This window comes from Osmerus eperlanus, chromosome 9 (assembly GCF_963692335.1).
Source record: "Osmerus eperlanus chromosome 9, fOsmEpe2.1, whole genome shotgun sequence".
In the NCBI taxonomy this organism is placed as follows: Eukaryota; Metazoa; Chordata; class Actinopteri; order Osmeriformes; family Osmeridae; genus Osmerus; species Osmerus eperlanus.
In genome coordinates, this window is record NC_085026.1 from 4,630,286 (window position 1) to 4,649,111 (window position 18,826).

The following is an 18,826-nucleotide window of genomic DNA, read 5'->3' on the forward strand; positions in this document are numbered from 1 at the left end:
TGATAGCAGATTTTCGCCACTGTATGTGGGTAAATATGATTTCAGTGAAACAAGTCACTGTAGGGGCTTTCTTTCGGAAGTAATGTAACGCTGCCATCTACTGTCGATGAACGGATAATCAGCCAGTACTTTCTCAAACGCTTTCTCAGTCAGACAGTAGAACTACCAGAATGCAATGCGAAAAGAAAGAACATTTCTGGTTCCTGTTGTCTTGCTAGCGATAGCGGCATGTCCACAGTGTATGTAGCTAGCTAACAGAAAAGTACACAGTTTGAGTCCCCTTTGAAACTGTGTTTCATGAACACAGAAATTAGAAAGCCCATTACAATTTAAACTACCGTAGAAAGACACCGCCTGGCTTTAGGTGAGTCAATACTATTAAGAGTTAACAGTTTGAAAAGTTAGCAAGCTAAGTACAAGAATATCAAGGCTAGCGAGTTATTGGCTATGTCGTATGTAGTTGTGCTAACGAGGTTCTGCTCGGAAAATGCGGGCGATTTGTGCGAACTGCTAAATGACTTAGCTAACCAATTCCTACCAGCGGGCAATTTATTTGTAATATTCAAATATAGTACACGTGTTTAATAGCGTTACTAACACTGTTAGTATATTTCACATGGCTATCGTAATGTATACAGCTTGAATTTTGCAAGCGAACTTGCTAACTCGCTAGCTTAGCTACAATACGTAGAGCTAGCTGCTTGGCTGCCAGTTGTGAATTGCGGTTGGCCGACACACGGATGTCAACCGTTCAGCCCTTCATTACGTTGCTCTCATTTCTTTGCAGGTCACTGCTCTGCCCAGCATGTCCTACCCCCCTCACCTCAACCGCCAGCAGATCGGCATTCCCCAGATGCCCCCGAGGATCGCACCCCCTCAATATGCCGGGTTTCCAACAGCAGTCCCCCCGGGTAAGGACCAGTGTTTTAAGTTAGCTGCTACCACTCTGTGTTGCTTTGACCTGTGGTATAGAACTATACCCCGAACGTCATACAGAACGAATACCCGTTCATAACCTGAACATCATACTCTCCCTCTGCCATTTTGTGATAAAATCCGGAACATTGATGCATGACCTATGTGATGTATAATGGATATCCTACAGTATGTCGATTAATTTACGGAAATATTGTTGTTCCATGCAGGCACTCCAATGATTCCAGTACACATGGGCATAATGACCTCTCCACCTACGGTAAACTTTTTCAAAGGATTTCAACCCTTGATGCCTGTTGACTGCCCTACACACATATAACAGGTCGTCTGCGTATTTGACTGTTTCTGTGTGATGTTTCAGGTTCTCGTTCCAACCACGGTGTCGATGGTGCAGAAACCCCCTGCCCCCAGGAAAGACCTCAGCACCGTCAGAGCCAAGGAGGTGGAGGAGACAGGCAGCGGAGGGCCAACCACCACAGTGTTTGTCGGGAATATCTCCGAAAAAGCCTCCGACATGTTAGTCCGACAGCTGTTAGCGGTGAGAAGCACACCAATGTGTTGTCCAGGGGAAACACCTGGAGGTTTTGGGGGAGGTAGGGAAGGAGTGTGTCACCGTGGGTGACCCTGACAGAAAGGGAAGGAGCGTGTCACCGTGGGTGACCCTGACAGAAACTCACTAGCCTCTTCCCTTTCTCCCCCCGGTGTAGAAATGTGGCATCGTCCTAAGCTGGAAGAGAGTCCAGGGAGCCTCTGGGAAACTTCAAGGTAAAAACAAAACAGGTACAACCCTTCTATACTACTATCCCTCCTTTTTCTTTTTCATGTGGTGACCTCTGAAATGGTGAGGAGACACTCCTGTGTGATAGCTCAGGTGCCCCCCTCGTCTCCTCCACTCCCCACCCTGTCCTCCCTCCCTCTGGTGATTTGAATCATGGTCCTGGGATTCATTCCTATCTGTGCCACCTTCTGTCTTCTCTCCTCACTGTCTGCCTCAAGCTTTCGGCTTCTGTGAGTACAAGGAGCCTGAGTCCACGCTGAGGGCCCTCCGGCTGCTGCACGAGCTACAGCTAGGAGACAAGAAGCTGCTGGTCAAGGTGGATGCCAAGACCAAGGCCCAGCTGGACGAGTGGAAGGCCAAGAAAAAAAGTGCAAACGGGGTGAGTCTCCCTCTGCAGGTGTCTGTAGAGGCGAGGAGCAGAGGGTCTGGACACGTGCTGGGCCTTGTGACTTCCTGGTTTGAGCGAGTTTTGTCGTTTCACTGACACGGCGACTCCGCCCTTCTCTCCTTGTCTTCGGTCGGGGTCCCGCAGGGCACCAAGTCGGAGGAAGGCCCGAAGGACGAGGAGGATGACGAGGACGAGGTGCTGGATGAGGACACGAAGAGGCGTGACCAGATAGTGAAGGGTGCTATAGAGGGGCTCATCCGTGAGTACGCCAGTGAGCTCAACGCCCCCTCGCTGGACTCAGACAGCCACCCCCGCAAGAAGAGGAAGGAGAAGAAGGAGGAGGTACCTGGAATCATGTTTGATCTTTTTGATTGGTGTAGATCAGGGCTCTCCAATCCTGGTCCTCGAGGGCCGCTGTCCTGCATGTTTTAGATGTTTCCCTGCTCCAGCACACCTGTCTCAAATGAATGGGTTGTTATCAAGCTCTGTGGAAGCCGTGTAATGACCTTTCGTTTGAATCAGGTGTGCTGGAGCAGGGAAACATCTCAAACATGCAAGACAGCGGCACCTCGAGGACCAGGATCGGAGAACCCTGGTGTAGATTAATGACAGTTTGACATAAGGTGTTTCACCCCACATCCAAGTGTTTCAAAACACCTGGATGTGTCAGGGAAGAGGTTCTCACTGTTCTTGACATGTTGACCTGTATGACGTTATACTTAATGAGTCTGACATGTTTTTTTTGGTTGCGTTTTTGTTTGGTAGGAGGATATCAATGCCATCGAAATGGAGGATGACAAGAGAGACTTGATATCCAGAGAGATCAGTAAATTCCGGGACACACACAAGGTAACTTACCTCACTGTTGTTATACCTCTCAGACCAGGAGAAAAGCTCTCCTCTTCTAGATTAGATTTGTAGACTCCAAGTCCTTGTCAACGACTCGGATCAAGTTGACGTGATATCAGATGTAGCAGCCCCCTTCTAATGACGGATATCTTTTTGTCAAACGTAGTGTAGACTTTCTGTTCATTAGTGCATTTGGGCAATGTAAATCAATGAAACTGGACCATAAGAAAAAGCCATAACTGATGTCTGTACTTCTAATTAATGTCCATCTGTCAACCACAACTCTAGCTATCCCTATCCCCCGCTCAAAAAAAGTTTAGGGCTATACAAAATAAATTGTAGACACTGTTCACAATACTGAATTGGGGGCAAATATGACGTAAAACCATAGTGCATATTCACCACACAAAGTGCATGGACGTAATGTAAGATTCCCTTAAAGCTAATCTATTGATTAAACCCCACCAATATGATAGAGATCATATGGTGACTAAAGCCAGATGAATCTCAGAGCTTTGGAACAGGGTGCGAGGATAGGATGTAAGTATGAGCTTTCATTTCTTCTTCACACTTCTTGGGCGCTCCCTGCTGGAGGCCGTGCAGAGGGGCAACAGGCTCCGAGTCTCAGAGAGCCCCTCACGCCTGCCAGCTATCTACCAGAACCTCAGAGTCCCCACACCAGTGTGTGTGTGTGTAGCAGATGTGGCTGACAGGCGGGGGCGGGGGGGGGGGGGTGGAGGTGTGCAAGTGTGTGGCTGACAGGCAGGGCAGGGGAGAGGGGGGGGGGGGGTCAGGGGGAGCAGGGAGCCCAGTGAACCTCTGCAGGTCCTAGTCCAGACGTGTTGTTGGGACACGGAGAGAGATAACCGCTGTGGCTGTTTGAGCTGCAGTCTGACTTGAGGCAGGGAGCGCCCCTCCACAGCACGTTGAGCTCTGAAGACTAGCCAGGTAAGACCTCCTCTCTGTCTTGTCATCCCTTCATTCTGTGACTATCCTCCCCCCCCCCCTCTCCTTCTGTGCTTGTCTTTCTGCTCTTCCACTCCTTATGTGGTCCTCCTCTCTCTCTCTCTCTCTCCCCCCCCTCTCTCTCTCCCCCTCCCGCGTCTGTCAGGCTCTGAATCTTGTTCCTGTTAGTTTAGAGACTATGTTCAGAGGGATGTTCAGATTGTCCACAGCTGCCCTTTTTGTCTGGACTCTAAGAGCTTATGTAGGAGATGGCAGTTTGAGTGCAGCTTTATGGTGAGTCACTCTGCTTCACTCTGTTGGACTCTTAGCTGAAAGTAGCGGACCTATAGCTGAGTCATTGGAGTGTGTAGACTGAGGTAAGTTCAGGAAAAACCAAGGTATATTATCTGACATCAACATGCTTAACGTTGGCATGGTGACTTGAGTCGAGAGCAGTGTAGCGTAGCAACGCGCTAGCGGACACTTCCTGTTCTCTGGTCATCCCCCCCCCCCTTCTTGTCCCTCGCTTGTCAGACATGACACCCCTCAGCTCTGCACCCAGACCGAGAGCTCGCGGATCATCTTAAAAGCCATTGGGTTCTGAAGCCTGTAGTGTGAGCTTCCTAAACTCCAGGGACGTAGTCGGGGTGGGTTGGGAAATGGTTAAATGAGCGGTGGGTGTCATCCAGACTAGCGGCTCCATGTCTTACGTGTGGGGTCTGCTGACGCAGAGGGAGATCTGAAGACTGCACCTGGGTAAGAATGCTTCACTTTTGATTTCTTTTTGCCAAGTGGTGCTCTTTCATTGCCCAGTCCTCTTAATGTAAAAGATGTTTGATGATTTTTCTGTATGAACTGTCAGTGTATAATGTGTGTTGAGATGTCTTAGTGGGCGTCACAGCCATGGCCTAGACGTTTACTGTCTTCTGTGTGTATCTGACCTTTCCTCCCAGGGTTAGTCTGTAGACTTGTAAGGGCAGATCTACACCGCAATCCTAGCTCATCACCTGTAAGTCCCAAACAACCAGCTGGAAACGGAGCCATCTGCAGTTGCTCATTCCACCAGAGAGACAGACTTGATTTTGTGTGTTGTTGTTTTTTTTGTCGTAGTCAAACGTTTAATGGCATTTATTGATTGTTACCATAGTTTGACATTGAAACTACAACTAGTTCCTTGTCAGTGCTGTTTAAATGCAGCAGTTTCCAGCGTGTCCTGGCTGTGCTGTGCCCCCTGCAGCAGAGCCGGCTGTGCCCCCTGTAGCAGGGCCGGCTGTTCCCCCTTTAGCAGGGCTGGCTGTTCCCCCTGCAGCAGGGCAGGCTGTGCCCCCTGCAGCAGGGCAGGCTGTGCCCCCTGCAGCAGGACAGGCTGTGCCCCCTGCAGCAGGGCCGGCTGTGTGCTGCAGGCCAGGACTCTGGCACCCTCACCTTCATGTCTCAGTGCTAATGGATAAAACACATGGGGCCGGATTATGCAATTCTCTAAGTAGGGCCTAATGCCATGTGAAGCTTACACTCGCTATAATTCATTTGGCAACCTTAGTTAAGGACATATCAGGAATTTGAGTCGTTCCCAAAATATAAACTAAAAATAAATCGGAACCTTTTGTCCCCCAAGGCTAAAGTTAGACCAGTAAAGGGACTTTAATACCCCTGCTATTTGTTACCATGTGGCTGTTCCAATGGAGCAGTCCTGGACCTGTAGTCCAGGACTGTAGTAGTAAACATGCCACTCAGTTGCCGAGCGACAGCGTGTTTGTTTGCGCTGGGAGAGCCTCTGTGTGATGGAGCTCCAGATCGATCATGAAGGGGATGTGAGTAGCAGCTGAACGATTGTGAGGTAGTGTGTTGCGTCAGAGTGTCATTTCTGGGACAGCATAGGACACGCTGGCTCAGCACGCTCATTATGCAAGGGGGCCTAAAAAATGGACAACTAGAATAATCAAGTTGTAACCCCTTATATACCGCCTCCTCCCCCCTCCCCTGCCTATATGTGTGTATATATATATAACTTATTTTTGTCACCCCAGGGTACAACTTTTCCAATGTTGTACCCTGGGGTGACAGTTTGCGCGGTGCCTCTTTGCAAACCTGTGATCAAACCAGAGCCTCTCTGAGTCATGGCTCTGACCAGTCAGTATCTACTCAGACCTGTTCAGGCAGCAGCAGCCCTCTGGGGACACATCCGGCTGTCCAGGACAACAGTACTTGGGGCTGCGCTCCTTCGCTGGCCCTCCCAGGACACTGAGTGTCGGCAGTATGTGAGCATGTCTGGCCGCAGGGACAAACCTCCAGATACATCATGTGTTTGTGTCTTGCTCTGCATGTTGGCTGGCTGGATGGAGCGGTCCTTGTGAGGTCACAGGTCACTCAGCTGTCCCCCTCTTCCTTCCCGTTGGGTCCCCGCAGAAGCTGGAGGAGGAGAAGGGAAAGAAGGAGAAGGAGCGTCAGGAAATAGAGAAGGAAAGGAGGGAGAGGGACAAGGAGAGGGAGCGCGAGAGGGAGCGCCGCGACCGCGAGCGGGAGAAGGAGCGCGAGAAGGAGAGGGAGAAGGACAAGGAGCGCGAGAGGGACCGCGACCGGGAGCGCGAGAGGGAGCGCGAGAGGACGAAGGAGAGGGAGAGGGAGCGCGAGAGGGAGAGGAGCCGCGACGTCAGCGAAGACCGCAGCCGGTCCAGGTGGGTACCCCTGGGTGGGCCCCCGTGCTGAGACGTGCTTCCCGTCATGTGCCTTTTAATCCTTGGTTGGAACTCAAAACGAGGACATTCCTTCCCTCGGTGCTGCGCTTACCGTATTTGACGGAAAATAAGCCACGGCTTGTATTTTACAGTTTTCTTGTGCGGCTTATATTTAGAAGCGGCTTATAGTCCGGTTTTAGAACAAAAAAGTGGCTTCGTCCCAAGATCTCTACAGACCGTGCAGCTAATTTAATGCTCAACTCTTGAACGGGAGCTTATTACTTGAAAGAGGAATGATTTGTAGTGAAAGTGAAAGTGCAGCTTATATTCCAGTGCGGTTTATACTCTGATTTACAAACTCAAAGTCCTCATTCTGGGAGGGTGCGGCTTATACGCGATGCGGCTTATTTTCCGTTAAATACGGTACACACTATACACACCCCCTGTAGCTTTTAAACACCCGATAGCCTGCTGTGGAGGAAAGCGAGCGCTAAAGGTGGGCCGTCCAGGCTGCTTGCACGCCAGGTGAACGTGACACGCGGCTGTTGTTTTGGCGTCCGGCAGGGAGCGGAGCCGAGACGAGAAGAAGCGCGAGGAGGATGAGGAGGACGTGTACGAGCGCCGCAGGCTGGAGAGGAGGCTGAGGGATAAGGAGGCAGCCTACCAGGAGGTAGCCCTCTACACCTGCTGGAGTCAGCCTCAGACAACCGAGGGGGGGGATGGTTGGGGGCTGTGTGTGTGTGTGGGGGGGGGGCGGTTAGTGTGTGTGTGCGTGCTTGTGAAGGGTGGAGGGCCGGAGGTGGGTGTGTGCGTGTGAATGGGGGTATATGTGTGCACATGGAGGGGGGGGGGGAGGAGGCGGAGGGGTGTGTGTGTGGGGTGTGTGATATACGTGGCATGCTGCTGCTGAGAGGTGGTTGTTGATGCGGGGTTCTCTACACAGCGTCTGAAGAACTGGGAGATCAGGGAGAGGAAGAAGGCTCGGGACTACAGCAAAGACACGGAGAGGGAGGGGGAGAGGCGCCGCGACATGGTAAACATGATCCAGCATGAAACATACTTGATACATGATTCCTCCTGTTACTGGAGGTCACCTGTCTACAGACGTGTGTGTGTGTGTGTGTGTACAATGTATATATAATATAATAATGGTGATAATATATACTATACATATGGTAAACAGTAGATTCTATATCCATCTATAAGTGTAGCTCATTGCATATCTGTGTACAAGCTGGTCTTGATCCTGGGTTTCTCCTCAGACAAAAGAAGCCAAGCGTCTGAAAGAGTTCCTGGAGGACTACGACGACGACAGAGACGACCCCAAATACTACAGGTGAGGCCTTCCGTTCTGGGAGACCCCTGTTGCCATGGCAACCGCTCTGCCGGCGCTGCAGAGCGCAAGGGGGTGGGTTGGGTGGGGGGGGCGTGTGCCGGTGCCTGACGTTCGGGTTGTGCTCCCTCGTTCCGCCATTAGGGGCAGCGCGCTGCAGAAGAGGCTGCGCGACCGCGAGAAGGAGACGGAGCTGGACGAGCGAGACAGGAAGAGGGAGAGAGAGGAGATGGAGGAGATCAGACAGAGGCTCCTGGCCGAGGGCCACCCAGACCCCGACGCCGAGCTGCAGAGGGTGAGACCACCCGGCGCTCCTTCAGCAGGAGTGTTGCATCTGTTCATTCAGCTCGCTTAGCATTTAGCTTTTAAACAACGCTTTGGGTCCAAAGCAACGTACCAGGGGAAGGGGGGAACAGAGGGGGGGGGGGGGGGTTGAACCTGGGCCCTCTTGATCTGAAGTGAAGTGTTGGCCCAGCTTGTAGCTATGTTCATGTGCTGTGTGCAGATGGAGGAGGAAGCAGAGCGGCGACGGAGGCCCCCGGTGAAGCTGGAGCTGGAGGAGCCCCCCCAGGAGAAGCCGCCCCGGGAGCACCAGCGCAGGCCCCCTGCCCGGGCTCCTGAGCCCCCCGCCCGCACGCCCCAGCCCCGCACAGAGCAGGACCACGACCAGGACCAGGACGAGGGCGAGGGCGAGGGCGAGGAGGACGACTACCACGAGACGGAGGACGCGGACGAGCCCAAGCCACACCTCAAACCCACCCTCCGGCCAATCACAGCGGCCCCCTCGGTGTCCTCGGGCAGTGGGGGCGCCACCCCCAACACGCCCGGCAACGAGTCGCCCTGCGGCATCATCATCCCTCACGAGAACTCTCCAGAGGCCCCGCCCCCTGAGGAACACAGGCCCAAGATAGGCCTCAGCCTCAAACTGGGTGAGGCACAGGACTTACTGGCAGCAGATATTATTATATACCAATGCAGTCATAGTTGACACAATTTCTTGATGCTTTGCTATCAGTTGGATTTACAGGTAACTGTATGTAAATGTTGTGGATATATACTCACACATACTTACAGGATATACACATAGACAACTAAAAGATACGTATGTGCATGTCAGTAGGTAAAAAAACATTGTTAATGCTATCATTTTGTGGTTTACAAGGTAGAAGCACACAAGGTTGACCGAGACATGTATACAATAATTAAGATTTAGGATTATATATATATATGTGTGTCTGTACGGTTTATACAAATCAATGTTTGTGCTTGTGAATTGTGAACGCCGAGTTTGATTCCTCCTTCTACGTTCTACCGCCGTCCAGGTGCGTCCGGCAGTCCCAACCAGCCCAACGTGGCGAAGCGTAAGAAGCTGGCGCCGGTCGACAGCGTCTTCAACAAGTTCGACGACGAGGAGACGGACGAGCAGCCGCGCAGGAGGAAGCTGGTGCCTCTGGACTACGGCGACGACGACAAGAGCCTGGGCCTGGACGGGGCGGAGATGCCCGGGGTGAAGGGCAGCGTGAACACGGAGGAGAAACGCAAGCACATCAAAAGCCTGATCGAGAAGATCCCCACGGCCAAACCAGAGCTCTTCACCTACCCCCTGGACTGGACCATGGTTGACTCGGTGAGGGGGGGGGCGTCCGTGGACCCGGCGTAGCTCCACTTCAGCATACTCTGTTTAGTTAATACTCTGATTTCAATCTTAATTTGAAATGTTTCCCCCCTAAAAAAAACCTTTGGAATGATCCTTTATGTCCACAGACGCTAATGGATCGTCGCATTAAGCCCTGGATCAATAAGAAGATCATCGAGTACATCGGAGAGGAGGAAGCCACGTTGGTTGACTTTGTCTGTTCAAAGGTTAGTTAGCGGTTATCCCTCTAAACCTGGTTAGGTAAACCTTAGTTAGCGGTTATCCCTCAAACCTGGTTAGGTAAACCTTATTTAGCGGTTATCCCTCAAACCTGGTTAGGTAAACCTTAGTTAGCAGTTGTCCCTATAAACCTGGTTAGGTTAACCTTTACAACGAATACACATTGCCATTGTTGTCAGTGTGTTTAGTTTGAACCACTTCCACAATGACTAGGTATTTATTTAAGGACAGATCCTGTTGTTGGAGGAACTCGTGTAACATGCTGTCATGGTGTTAAACGTCCTCTCTCTACAGGTGATGGCTCACAGTACACCCCAGGGGATTCTGGATGACGTTGCCATGGTAAGCGCTCATACTTGGTCTTGAGCTTGGTTGTCAAGTTTGTCATCACATTTGCATCTTTGTTCTGACCTTATCTTGAAGTTGGTGTATACAAATCAACGTTTCATGCTTGTAGATCCTGTCTCTTCTCTAAATGGTCGTGTCCTCTCCCCACACAGGTTCTGGATGAGGAAGCGGAGGTCTTCATCGTCAAAATGTGGAGGTTGTTGATATATGAAACCGAAGCAAAGAAGATTGGACTGGTGAAATGAAGAGACACTACTGGAGGGAAAAGGACCGTTTTTTTCTCTGGCTCATTCTTTACTACTCTGACCTATTATACCACCCAGAACTCCAGACCCTTCTGATGGACCTGCCCCTCCCCATTCCACCAGCAAGGAGCTGCTGCTGTGTACGTGTTTGCAAGAGAGACCGAATGTGAATGTTTGCTCAAGCTTGTTGCATGGTGTCAGTTTCGTTGGACTCGGGCCTTTGATTGACGAGACGGTTGAGACAAAGCCAGTTGTGCGTTTTTACCCATTTCTGCTCCACTGTGTCAGACACATTCTGCTTTATTATTTAGTATTGTCGAGTTGGAAAAAACGACTATGTTGTGAACTAATGAATAAAAACCTTTTTAGAAAATGGTATGTTGTATTTTAACCTCTACTTACTAATTTACAAGTAAGGGCATGGCTTTATAATTATACCATTTATGATAAGTTTGACATGGTGTTGAAAAGAGATCTGGCCATATCCTAGTATGAGAATTACGCATCCTGCCATAAAAACCATGGACGTTAACGTGGCATGTACAGTAAAGAGATAGTGTAACGGTATGAAACTCTTGTGTACTCCGGGAAGACAGCTGGTTTGCTTATAAACGATACTATTGGTCCGAATGTACCAGCGCTGCCAACCCGTACTACCGTGGGTTACAAACCAAGTGTACTTTAAGTGTGTATACTTGGCTAACCGGAAGCACTTTTTTGTTCCCACGTCAAAATAAATTATGGCTTGATGGCAGTGTGCAAACCTTACACGAAGAAAACAACAAAGTGGAAGCTTTAGCATGTTGATGTGTGGTAGGATAGGTATTTGCGACGCGGCACTGTACGAACGACTTCTTATTTGAATGTCAACGTTAATGTGTGAAGTAGAGAAAAAACTTCAGGTTAAGTAGCTTCTTGCTAGCAGTGTATTTAGCTAACAAACTAGCATAGCTAGCGACGTACGTTAGATATTAGCTTTATCCCTACTGTATCTAGCTCACAAATACAGTCGTAGCTCGTTGCACATTGAAAGTAGAGGTGTGCGGATTCATACAATTGGTAACTAGACGTACAGCTAAATCACCCAGTATTTGTTTAACTAGAAACCGTTATATTGGAAGCACTGCTGGCTGCAGGAAACATGGCTACAGTTAAAGCTTCGTATTATCAGTCAACTATTGTTGTTTGCTAGCTAGTACTTGTGCTGGTCAGAGTACATATTCCATTGGCGTTGTGTATTGACACAGTCTACCTAGCTAGTTTCTGAGCTAGGTACACGTTAGCACACATAACTCATTCCAGTGGAACAGGGCAAACTAACATTAGCTAATAGCTAGCTACTAGTAGCTAGGTAGGTGCTTTATCTAGCAGTCAGTCGTGGTGCAATCATGGACGATTTCAGCTCAATCAGCCTGCTATCCCTCTCCATGTTGGTGGGATGTTATGTCGCTGGAACTATCCCCTTGGCTGTCAACTTTTCTGAGGTAAGTGAAGTAACAAACACTGCGTTGTGAATGTTTTGGCCTAGTTGAAAATGCAAGCAATGAGATAATCAGGTAGCTAGTTTAATATCTCGAAACCAATGTGATGTCAACAGTAGCATAACTTGCTTGCCAACACCAATGCAGTCATAGTATTCACAAAGACTTAATGAATTGTTAACAGTCGGATTTACGAGTACCTGTATGCAAATGCTGTGATCTCTAATGTGAGGTCAAAGTTAATTTTGCCTATCGGTAAACTTTGACCTCAGTCTCACAGAAACCCAGTGTGTGTGCACACGTGATAGGTTCATGGTATATTCCGGACATATAAACATAACCCAAATCCAAAACGTGTCTGCTCCTCCACCTTTAACTCATGTTGGACCAGAAGTCCAGAAAACCTTGCACTCACCCAGTTACCCTAGGATAGTCCTGATCCACTTCACTCAGAATATCCTGACAGCTCCAGCACGCTTCCTTCCATCTGACTCCTGAAGAGGACCCCCACTACAGTGAGCAGAGCTAACCCTAACCCTGTCCTCCCCTTGCGGTGCAGGAGAAGCTGAAGCTGGTGACGGTGCTGGGAGCAGGACTGCTGTGTGGCACGGCCCTGGCTGTCATCATCCCAGAGGGCGTCCATGCACTCTACGAGGAAGTCCTGGAAGGTCAGGCTCCACCCTGTCACTGGTTGTGTCACTGCACAAGCCCTTTCAAATGTGTTCTGGTCGTACTTGTTTAGACACACGCGCACCTAAGGAGGTAACAACAGCTCTGAGTCAGACTAAGGAAACTATAGACTTATTTACTTTGTCTCCTCCGTACTCACTTTATTTACATTTAGTCATTTAACATTTAGCACTTTTATTCCTTATGACCACTTTGGATAAACGTGTCTGCTAACTGAAGAAAATGCCAATGTGGTTTCCCAGGTGTGCACCAAGCTCACAACCACCCCGAGGGGGTGGAGGTGTCGGAGGCGAAGGGGGAGGCGGACACGCCGGTGGGGGCCGGTGGGGAGCACGTCCACAGCCACGAGCACCTCCATGCCTGCATCGGGGTGTCTCTGGTGCTGGGCTTTGTCTTCATGCTCCTGGTGGACCAGATCGGCAGCTCCCACGTCCACAGCAGCGAAGGTCCGTTTTGAGACTGGCCAGCCTCGACTGGTTTGGTCCTATTTTCTGCCGTACTTTCCCTAAGCGTCGTCTATTCACTTTGGATTAAAAAAAAAATGGCAATCAGTCACCTGACCTCAGTGTTGTTGGTGTCTTCTCCAGATCCGGAGTCTGGAAGAAATGCCAACTCTAAAATCACCACCACACTGGGGCTCGTAGTTCATGCAGCAGGTGGGTGGAATGCTCAGGAGATTCCTGCATAGATGTAAGGATATGGCTTGCTTCTTCTTGGGATGGGTATAGCTCAGTACTGGAGCATAAGGATGGGTATAGCACAGGAGTAGAGCATTTGACTGGCGATCAAGATGTTGCAGGTTCAACCCCTGTACATTACTTGGGATAAAAACATATAATATTATTGCTGCTGTACCTTCTTCTTCATCCTTAATGAAGTTGACGTGGTATTAATGGTGTGTTTCTGCAGTCTCTGCCAGTAGGAGTTCAAGTTCAAGTCTTTTATTGTCAGATGCACAGAACAACACCGGGTCAGACTGGGCACTGAAATTCTTAGGACAAGACAACGCAAAGCAACCTGGCATAATATAACATATAAGTACACAGAACATAGATTACATCTATGATAAGCTCAAATATAGTAAACCTCCTAATATACAAATAATATACAGTATACTAAACCTCTAAATACACATAATGCACATAATAACATATACTAACCTTATAAACCTGTACTAACCTAAGACAAGTGAAGTACAATAGTGCAGTATGGCTGATGGTACAACCAGTAGCTGAAAAAACCTATACTAACCTTATAAACCTATGGTAATCTAAGACAAGTGAAGTACAATCGTGCAGTATTGCTGATAGTACAACCAGTAGCTGAAAGTGAGCGTGTGTAAAGTGACTCGTAAGAAGTGTATCAGTGTCCATATCAATGTCCATTCAGAAGCCTGATGGCCCTTGGAAAGAAACTGTTGTCCAGTCTGCATGTGAGACCAAATGCTTCGGTATCGCCTGCCAGAAGGCAACGGGGTAAACGGTGTAAAGGAAGTCAGCACGTTAGCCTGGTGTTAATTCTGTGTCAGCCAGTAGGAAGTTGGCATGGTGTTAATGCTGTGTCCTCCAGTAGGAAGTTAGCACGTTAGCGTGGTGTTAATGCTGTGTCCTCCAGTGGGAAGTTAGCACGTTAGCATGATGTTAATGCTGTGTCCTCCAGTAGGAAGTTAGCACGTTAGCGTGGTGTTAATGCTGTGTCCTCCAGTGGGAAGTTAGCACGTTAGCATGGTGTTAATGCTGTGTCCTCCAGTGGGAAGTTAGCGTGGCGTTAATGCTGTGTCCTCCAGTAGGAAGTTAGCACGTTAGCGTGGTGTTAATGCTGTGTCCTCCAGTAGGAAGTTAGCACGTTAGCGTGGTGTTAATGCTGTGTCCTCCAGTGGGAAGTTAGCACGTTAGCGTGGTGTTAATGCTGTGTCCTCCAGTGGGAAGTTAGCGTGGCGTTAATGCTGTGTCCTCCAGTAGGAAGTTAGCACGTTAGCGTGGTGTTAATGCTGTGTCCTCCAGTAGGAAGTTAGCACGTTAGCGTGGTGTTAATGCTGTGTCCTCCCACAGCTGACGGAGTGGCCCTCGGAGCGGCGGCCTCCACCTCCCAGACCAGCGTTCAGCTCATCGTCTTCGTGGCCATAATGCTTCACAAGGTACTGGGAGTCCAGTCCTCATGTCTGACCTCTACTGGGTGTAGCTCAGAGGTAGAGCGTTTGACTGCGGATCAAGAGGTCACAGGTTCAAATCTCCCCGTACAACGCGATGGATAAACACAATATTATATCTGAGTCACCCAGCTCGTGTAACAGCATGTTCGATGGTGAATATCTCCCATCCGTCTGTCAGACTGTGTTTCTCCTTCTTCTCTGTCAGGCGCCGGCAGCGTTCGGACTGGTGTCCTTCCTGATGCACGCCGGGCTGGAGAGGAACCGCATCCGGAAACATCTCCTAGTCTTCGCCCTGGCCGCCCCGGTCCTCGCCATGCTCACCTTCCTGGGCCTGAGCCAGGTGAGTTCCCCCTGACTCCACCTGACCCCCCCAGCTCTACCACCCACCCCTGAAGAACCTATGCACCCACCCCTGAAGTGGTTGTGTGTGCGAGGTTCTAACAGTATTTCGATGCCCAGACGTGGTTTTAACCCCCCTGTTTCCCCCTGGTTTCCCCCCTGCAGAGCAGCAAGGAGGCGCTGTCCGACGTGAACGCCACCGGCGTGGCCATGCTGTTCTCGGCCGGGACCTTCCTCTACGTGGCCACCGTGCACGTCCTGCCCGAGGTGGGCGGCACCGGACACAGCCACGCCCCCAATGGGGGGAACGGAGGGAAGGGGCTGAGCAAGGTGGAGGTGGGGGCGCTGGTGCTGGGCTGCCTCATCCCCCTGGTGCTGTCTGTGGGCCACCAGCACTAGACCAGCAGCTCTGGGAGGAGGGGAGAGGGGGGCCACGGGAGGAGGGGGGGGCCAAGGAGGGGAGAGGGGGGCCCACGGGAGATGGGGGGGGCCCAGGAAGGGAGAGGGGGGCCCACGGGAGGAGGGGGGGGGGGGTCAGAGTGAGCAAGAAGGGGGATTAGGGGCCTGCCCAGACAGAGACCTCACATCCGGGATTCACGTCTTGTTACCTGTTATCTGTTGACGGAACGCAAGCCTCTGGGTTTGTTGCAAGGAGACCTACACATGGCCACTCCGGAGGACTCGACGCGTTGATGACATCACAGAGGAGAGGAGCGACGAACCCAGGACAAACAAAGTGCTTTGTGTTGATACTGTTGACAAGAGACTGTCTGATACCTGCTAGTGGTTCACTTTCAGCGAAAGGAGTTTTAGGCAGAGAAGGGTGTTGTGTTATGTGTGTGTGTGTGTCGGAGGAGGAGTTTATTGGTGTAGGTCATTCTGCGTCACTGTAAATATGTTATGTTATCCCAAGCCTTCTCAATTCACACTAATGTTCTTTTTTTATTTTTTAAGATAATTTTTTGTCCTTAAAGAGAGGTTCCACCATGAATGGGTTTACGACCTCTAGAAGTAAATTATTTTATCATTGATCAGAGCCACTCGCTCCTCCCAACATGCAGGATGAACGAGCAAGTGCTATTGTAGCTGAACAGGCACATGCAGGCATAACAGCTCCTATCACACATGCAGGCATAACAGCTCCTATCACACTGCAGGCATAACAGCTCCTATCTCAAGGCTGAACAACCTCTGTATATTTATGCTTCACATTCAGCATTTAGGAGAGTTATGGCCTGATTACAGACAGTCGAGGCCTATAGATAATGTATCTCTGCTCTGTAGTTCCATATGGTCCTGTAGTACTCCAGATTGCTCGTCTGAGCAATGTTACCCAGACTTCTGGATCAACACAGTGGAAGCCCTGATTAACAACTAGCATCAACACATCACTGGACTGGAGGTTTAAAACCAGTATGGGATCTTCCTAACTTATAGCTTCTGTTACGTCTTGTTTATGTTTATATTTCAAGTTGTCTTTTCCTCCATTTACTGCAAAAGTGGTGGAGAGTGGAGGAGGCAGTTCGATGACTGGACTGAGACTCGTGTGTTGTTGATGTCGGATTTTCTTTTGGTAATGTTTCACAGTGACTTGCCCAGAAGGGGCAGTACACAAGTGGACATAACGTTAAGGGACCAGTGATCTTGAGTGTCTACAGACAGTGTTTCTGGACATTTGAAGGGGGGGGGAGGGGGGCATGCCCGGTTCTTAGACATTTGAAACATTCATTGGTTGTTTTTTTTTTTTGCAATAATCTCTGCGTTCGTTACTCGTCACCAGCCAGGGGCGTGTAAGGCCCCTCTCAGGAGGGAAGCTCGTCTCCGGACCGGGAACAGAGCCCCGACCGGAGGTCCGAGGTGACAAGGGAGGCTCCATGTCCACATATCAACACAGAACCAACCACAGACCCCAGGAAGACCCAGCTCATCTGGGGTGGCTGCTCGCCGGCTCTCCTGGCTGCTGGAATGCACGTTCAGAAGGTGGAAGGAGAGTTCCTGCAGAGGGACGTCAGCTGGTCTGTGGACCAGACGGAGGAGGTGGTTCATTGTGGATGGGACTATCTAGGTGCCAGCTTAGAGAGCCGGGACTCTTATGTATGTATGCTGTACAGAATAACATCTCCACAATTTGTCGTGGTCTTTGTGCGAGAACAACTGCTTGCTCACAATTATGATGTGCTGGGTTAGAATGCTAGGTTGCTCTTGTAGATCTGTGAGGGAGGAAGGGGGGGGGGGGGGGCGTTTAGAAAAGTACAGGAGGCCTTGTTTTTAATCTAATGATGTACTTAACGTTTTCTATTGATTAGAGATATGTTTCAAATGTAATGTCATCCTGGAAACATTGTGCGACTACTCCCTGAGACCATCCATAACCATGGAGGGCAGAAATATTCTGGCTTTTCAGAGTATTTCACTGAGCATGCTCTGGTCATCATCAACATCACTTAGATTATTTAAGCATATTCCCAGCAAATGAAGATGCTCCTGGACAAGTCCGCCAGGGTGAGGCCCGGGTGAGGCCAGGCTGGGAGGGCAGGAGAGGAGGCAGGCATTTATTTTCTTGGAGATCTTGTGAACAACAGTTTTTGTGCTAAAGGGAAGTCTCCAACACCCTCCCAGGGTCATGTGGTACTGTAGAACCTCCAGGATTGGTTGCCGTAGGGGGGGTGGGGGGTCATTTTTAATGGCTGTTTTCATTCCAGAAGGAGTATGCCTTATTTCCATCTTTCGATTGTGAAAAGTCGCGCAGTTGTAAAAACGATGTTTTATGATTATTTGAATAAAGTTTTTTTTTTTTAACTGGTGCAATCTGAAAAAGTTGTTGTGGTGCTTGTATTCTCCATGAAAGTGGAAGTCTCTGTGTAAGACCCTAAACTCGGGTTAGAAACCATGTTTTGTGTGCTTTTGTACCTGAGAAGTCACTGATTTAATGACATAAAGATATAAGCAGAAACTAATTTTGCTGATAGTTGTCCAGTCCAGTACAGAGTGGTTGGAGTCTGATGGAGAACAGTGCTGGGATACAACTTCAAATTCCAACTTTATTTATATCCTTAAAAAGGAAATTAGTGTGCAGCAGGGGTCAGAAACACAGACACAGAACAGCACCGCCGAATGCCAACAACATTACACAACACAGGACACACAATGGACAATCTACACATCGATGTGTTATCAGTCTCTAATCCAATCATCTGTTCTGGCAGGCTATTGGAAGAGCCTATATATTTTAATCTCCAGTCCATTAATACAGAAAATCTGTCTCACACTCCATCAAGCTGCACATTTTCAGCTGGACTTATAGGGATGCAGAAATCTATATCTCACATACAAACTACTCTCACGATTGCAGAAATCACTACCGGTATCTCACACATAAACTACTCTCGGTATTTCCTTAACTGGATATTTACAGGAGAGTGGTGTGCCTGGTGGTCTGACTCAGCTGTCCTCTAATTCAGTTTATAGAGAGATGACACACATACACACCTGCCAAAGGATAACTGGTCCCTGCAGCTAGAAGTGCAGTAATCTGAATAACAGCTTTTACTGGCATCATAGTATGATCCAGCCCTGGATTTCACAACTCATTCCCAAAGCCTCTCTCTCTCCTCTCTCACTCACACACATTCAGTCTCTTTCACACACACACACACATTCCCTCACTTAAACTCTCTCTGATAACACCCCACTCTTTCTCTTTTCTCACACACACATTCTCACACACTCGTGCTCTCTCCCTCACACATGCACCCCCCCCCACACACACACTCTCTCTCTCTCCCACACAC

The 18,826-nt window shown here is 49.5% G+C and overlaps 2 protein-coding genes across 4 annotated transcripts; both read left to right on the forward strand.

The window, feature by feature from the left end:
- Positions 1-184: 184 nt before the first annotated feature.
- Positions 185-10,746, forward strand: rbm25a (RNA binding motif protein 25a). Of its 3 annotated transcripts, none has more exons than XM_062470460.1 (18): positions 186-364; positions 788-911; positions 1,146-1,195; positions 1,298-1,474; positions 1,644-1,716; positions 1,933-2,093; positions 2,247-2,444; positions 2,868-2,951; positions 6,303-6,571; positions 7,136-7,241; positions 7,515-7,604; positions 7,834-7,907; positions 8,049-8,199; positions 8,410-8,833; positions 9,227-9,531; positions 9,669-9,767; positions 10,075-10,122; positions 10,281-10,746. In XM_062470460.1, exons 2-18 carry the CDS (start codon positions 806-808, stop codon positions 10,371-10,373), a joined length of 2,508 nt encoding a protein of 835 aa, XP_062326444.1. In that variant the 5' UTR covers positions 186-364; positions 788-805; the 3' UTR covers positions 10,374-10,746. The 3 variants fall into 3 exon arrangements, with proteins under 3 accessions (XP_062326446.1, XP_062326444.1, XP_062326445.1); XM_062470461.1 differs by having other exon boundaries at positions 1,644-1,701; XM_062470462.1 differs by lacking the exons at positions 10,075-10,122; positions 10,281-10,746 and adding an exon at positions 9,912-10,035 and having other exon boundaries at positions 185-364; positions 9,669-9,793.
- Positions 10,747-11,073: 327 nt separating this feature from the next.
- On the forward strand, positions 11,074-15,460 carry slc39a9 (solute carrier family 39 member 9). The gene is made up of 7 exons (XM_062468710.1): positions 11,074-11,857; positions 12,414-12,522; positions 12,787-12,990; positions 13,132-13,200; positions 14,596-14,681; positions 14,902-15,036; positions 15,201-15,460. Exons 1-7 carry the CDS (start codon positions 11,762-11,764, stop codon positions 15,432-15,434), a joined length of 933 nt encoding a protein of 310 aa, XP_062324694.1. The 5' UTR covers positions 11,074-11,761; the 3' UTR covers positions 15,435-15,460.
- The last annotated feature ends 3,366 nt before the right edge of the window (positions 15,461-18,826 follow it).

What these genes read in the sequence shown, in the direction of transcription:
- rbm25a (XM_062470460.1), top strand. Translation starts at nt 806, where the DNA reads ATGTCCTACCCCCCTCACCTCAACCGCCAGCAGATCGGCATTCCCCAG. An exon ending in TCCAACAGCAGTCCCCCCGG is followed by an intron (nt 912 to 1,145) that starts GTAAGGACCAGT and finishes TGTTCCATGCAG; the next exon opens with GCACTCCAATGATTCCAGTA. An exon ending in TAATGACCTCTCCACCTACG is followed by an intron (nt 1,196 to 1,297) that starts GTAAACTTTTTC and finishes GTGATGTTTCAG; the next exon opens with GTTCTCGTTCCAACCACGGT.
- slc39a9 (XM_062468710.1), top strand. Translation starts at nt 11,762, where the DNA reads ATGGACGATTTCAGCTCAATCAGCCTGCTATCCCTCTCCATGTTGGTG. An exon ending in GCTCGTAGTTCATGCAGCAG is followed by an intron (nt 13,201 to 14,595) that starts GTGGGTGGAATG and finishes GTCCTCCCACAG; the next exon opens with CTGACGGAGTGGCCCTCGGA. An exon ending in TGGCCATAATGCTTCACAAG is followed by an intron (nt 14,682 to 14,901) that starts GTACTGGGAGTC and finishes CTTCTCTGTCAG; the next exon opens with GCGCCGGCAGCGTTCGGACT.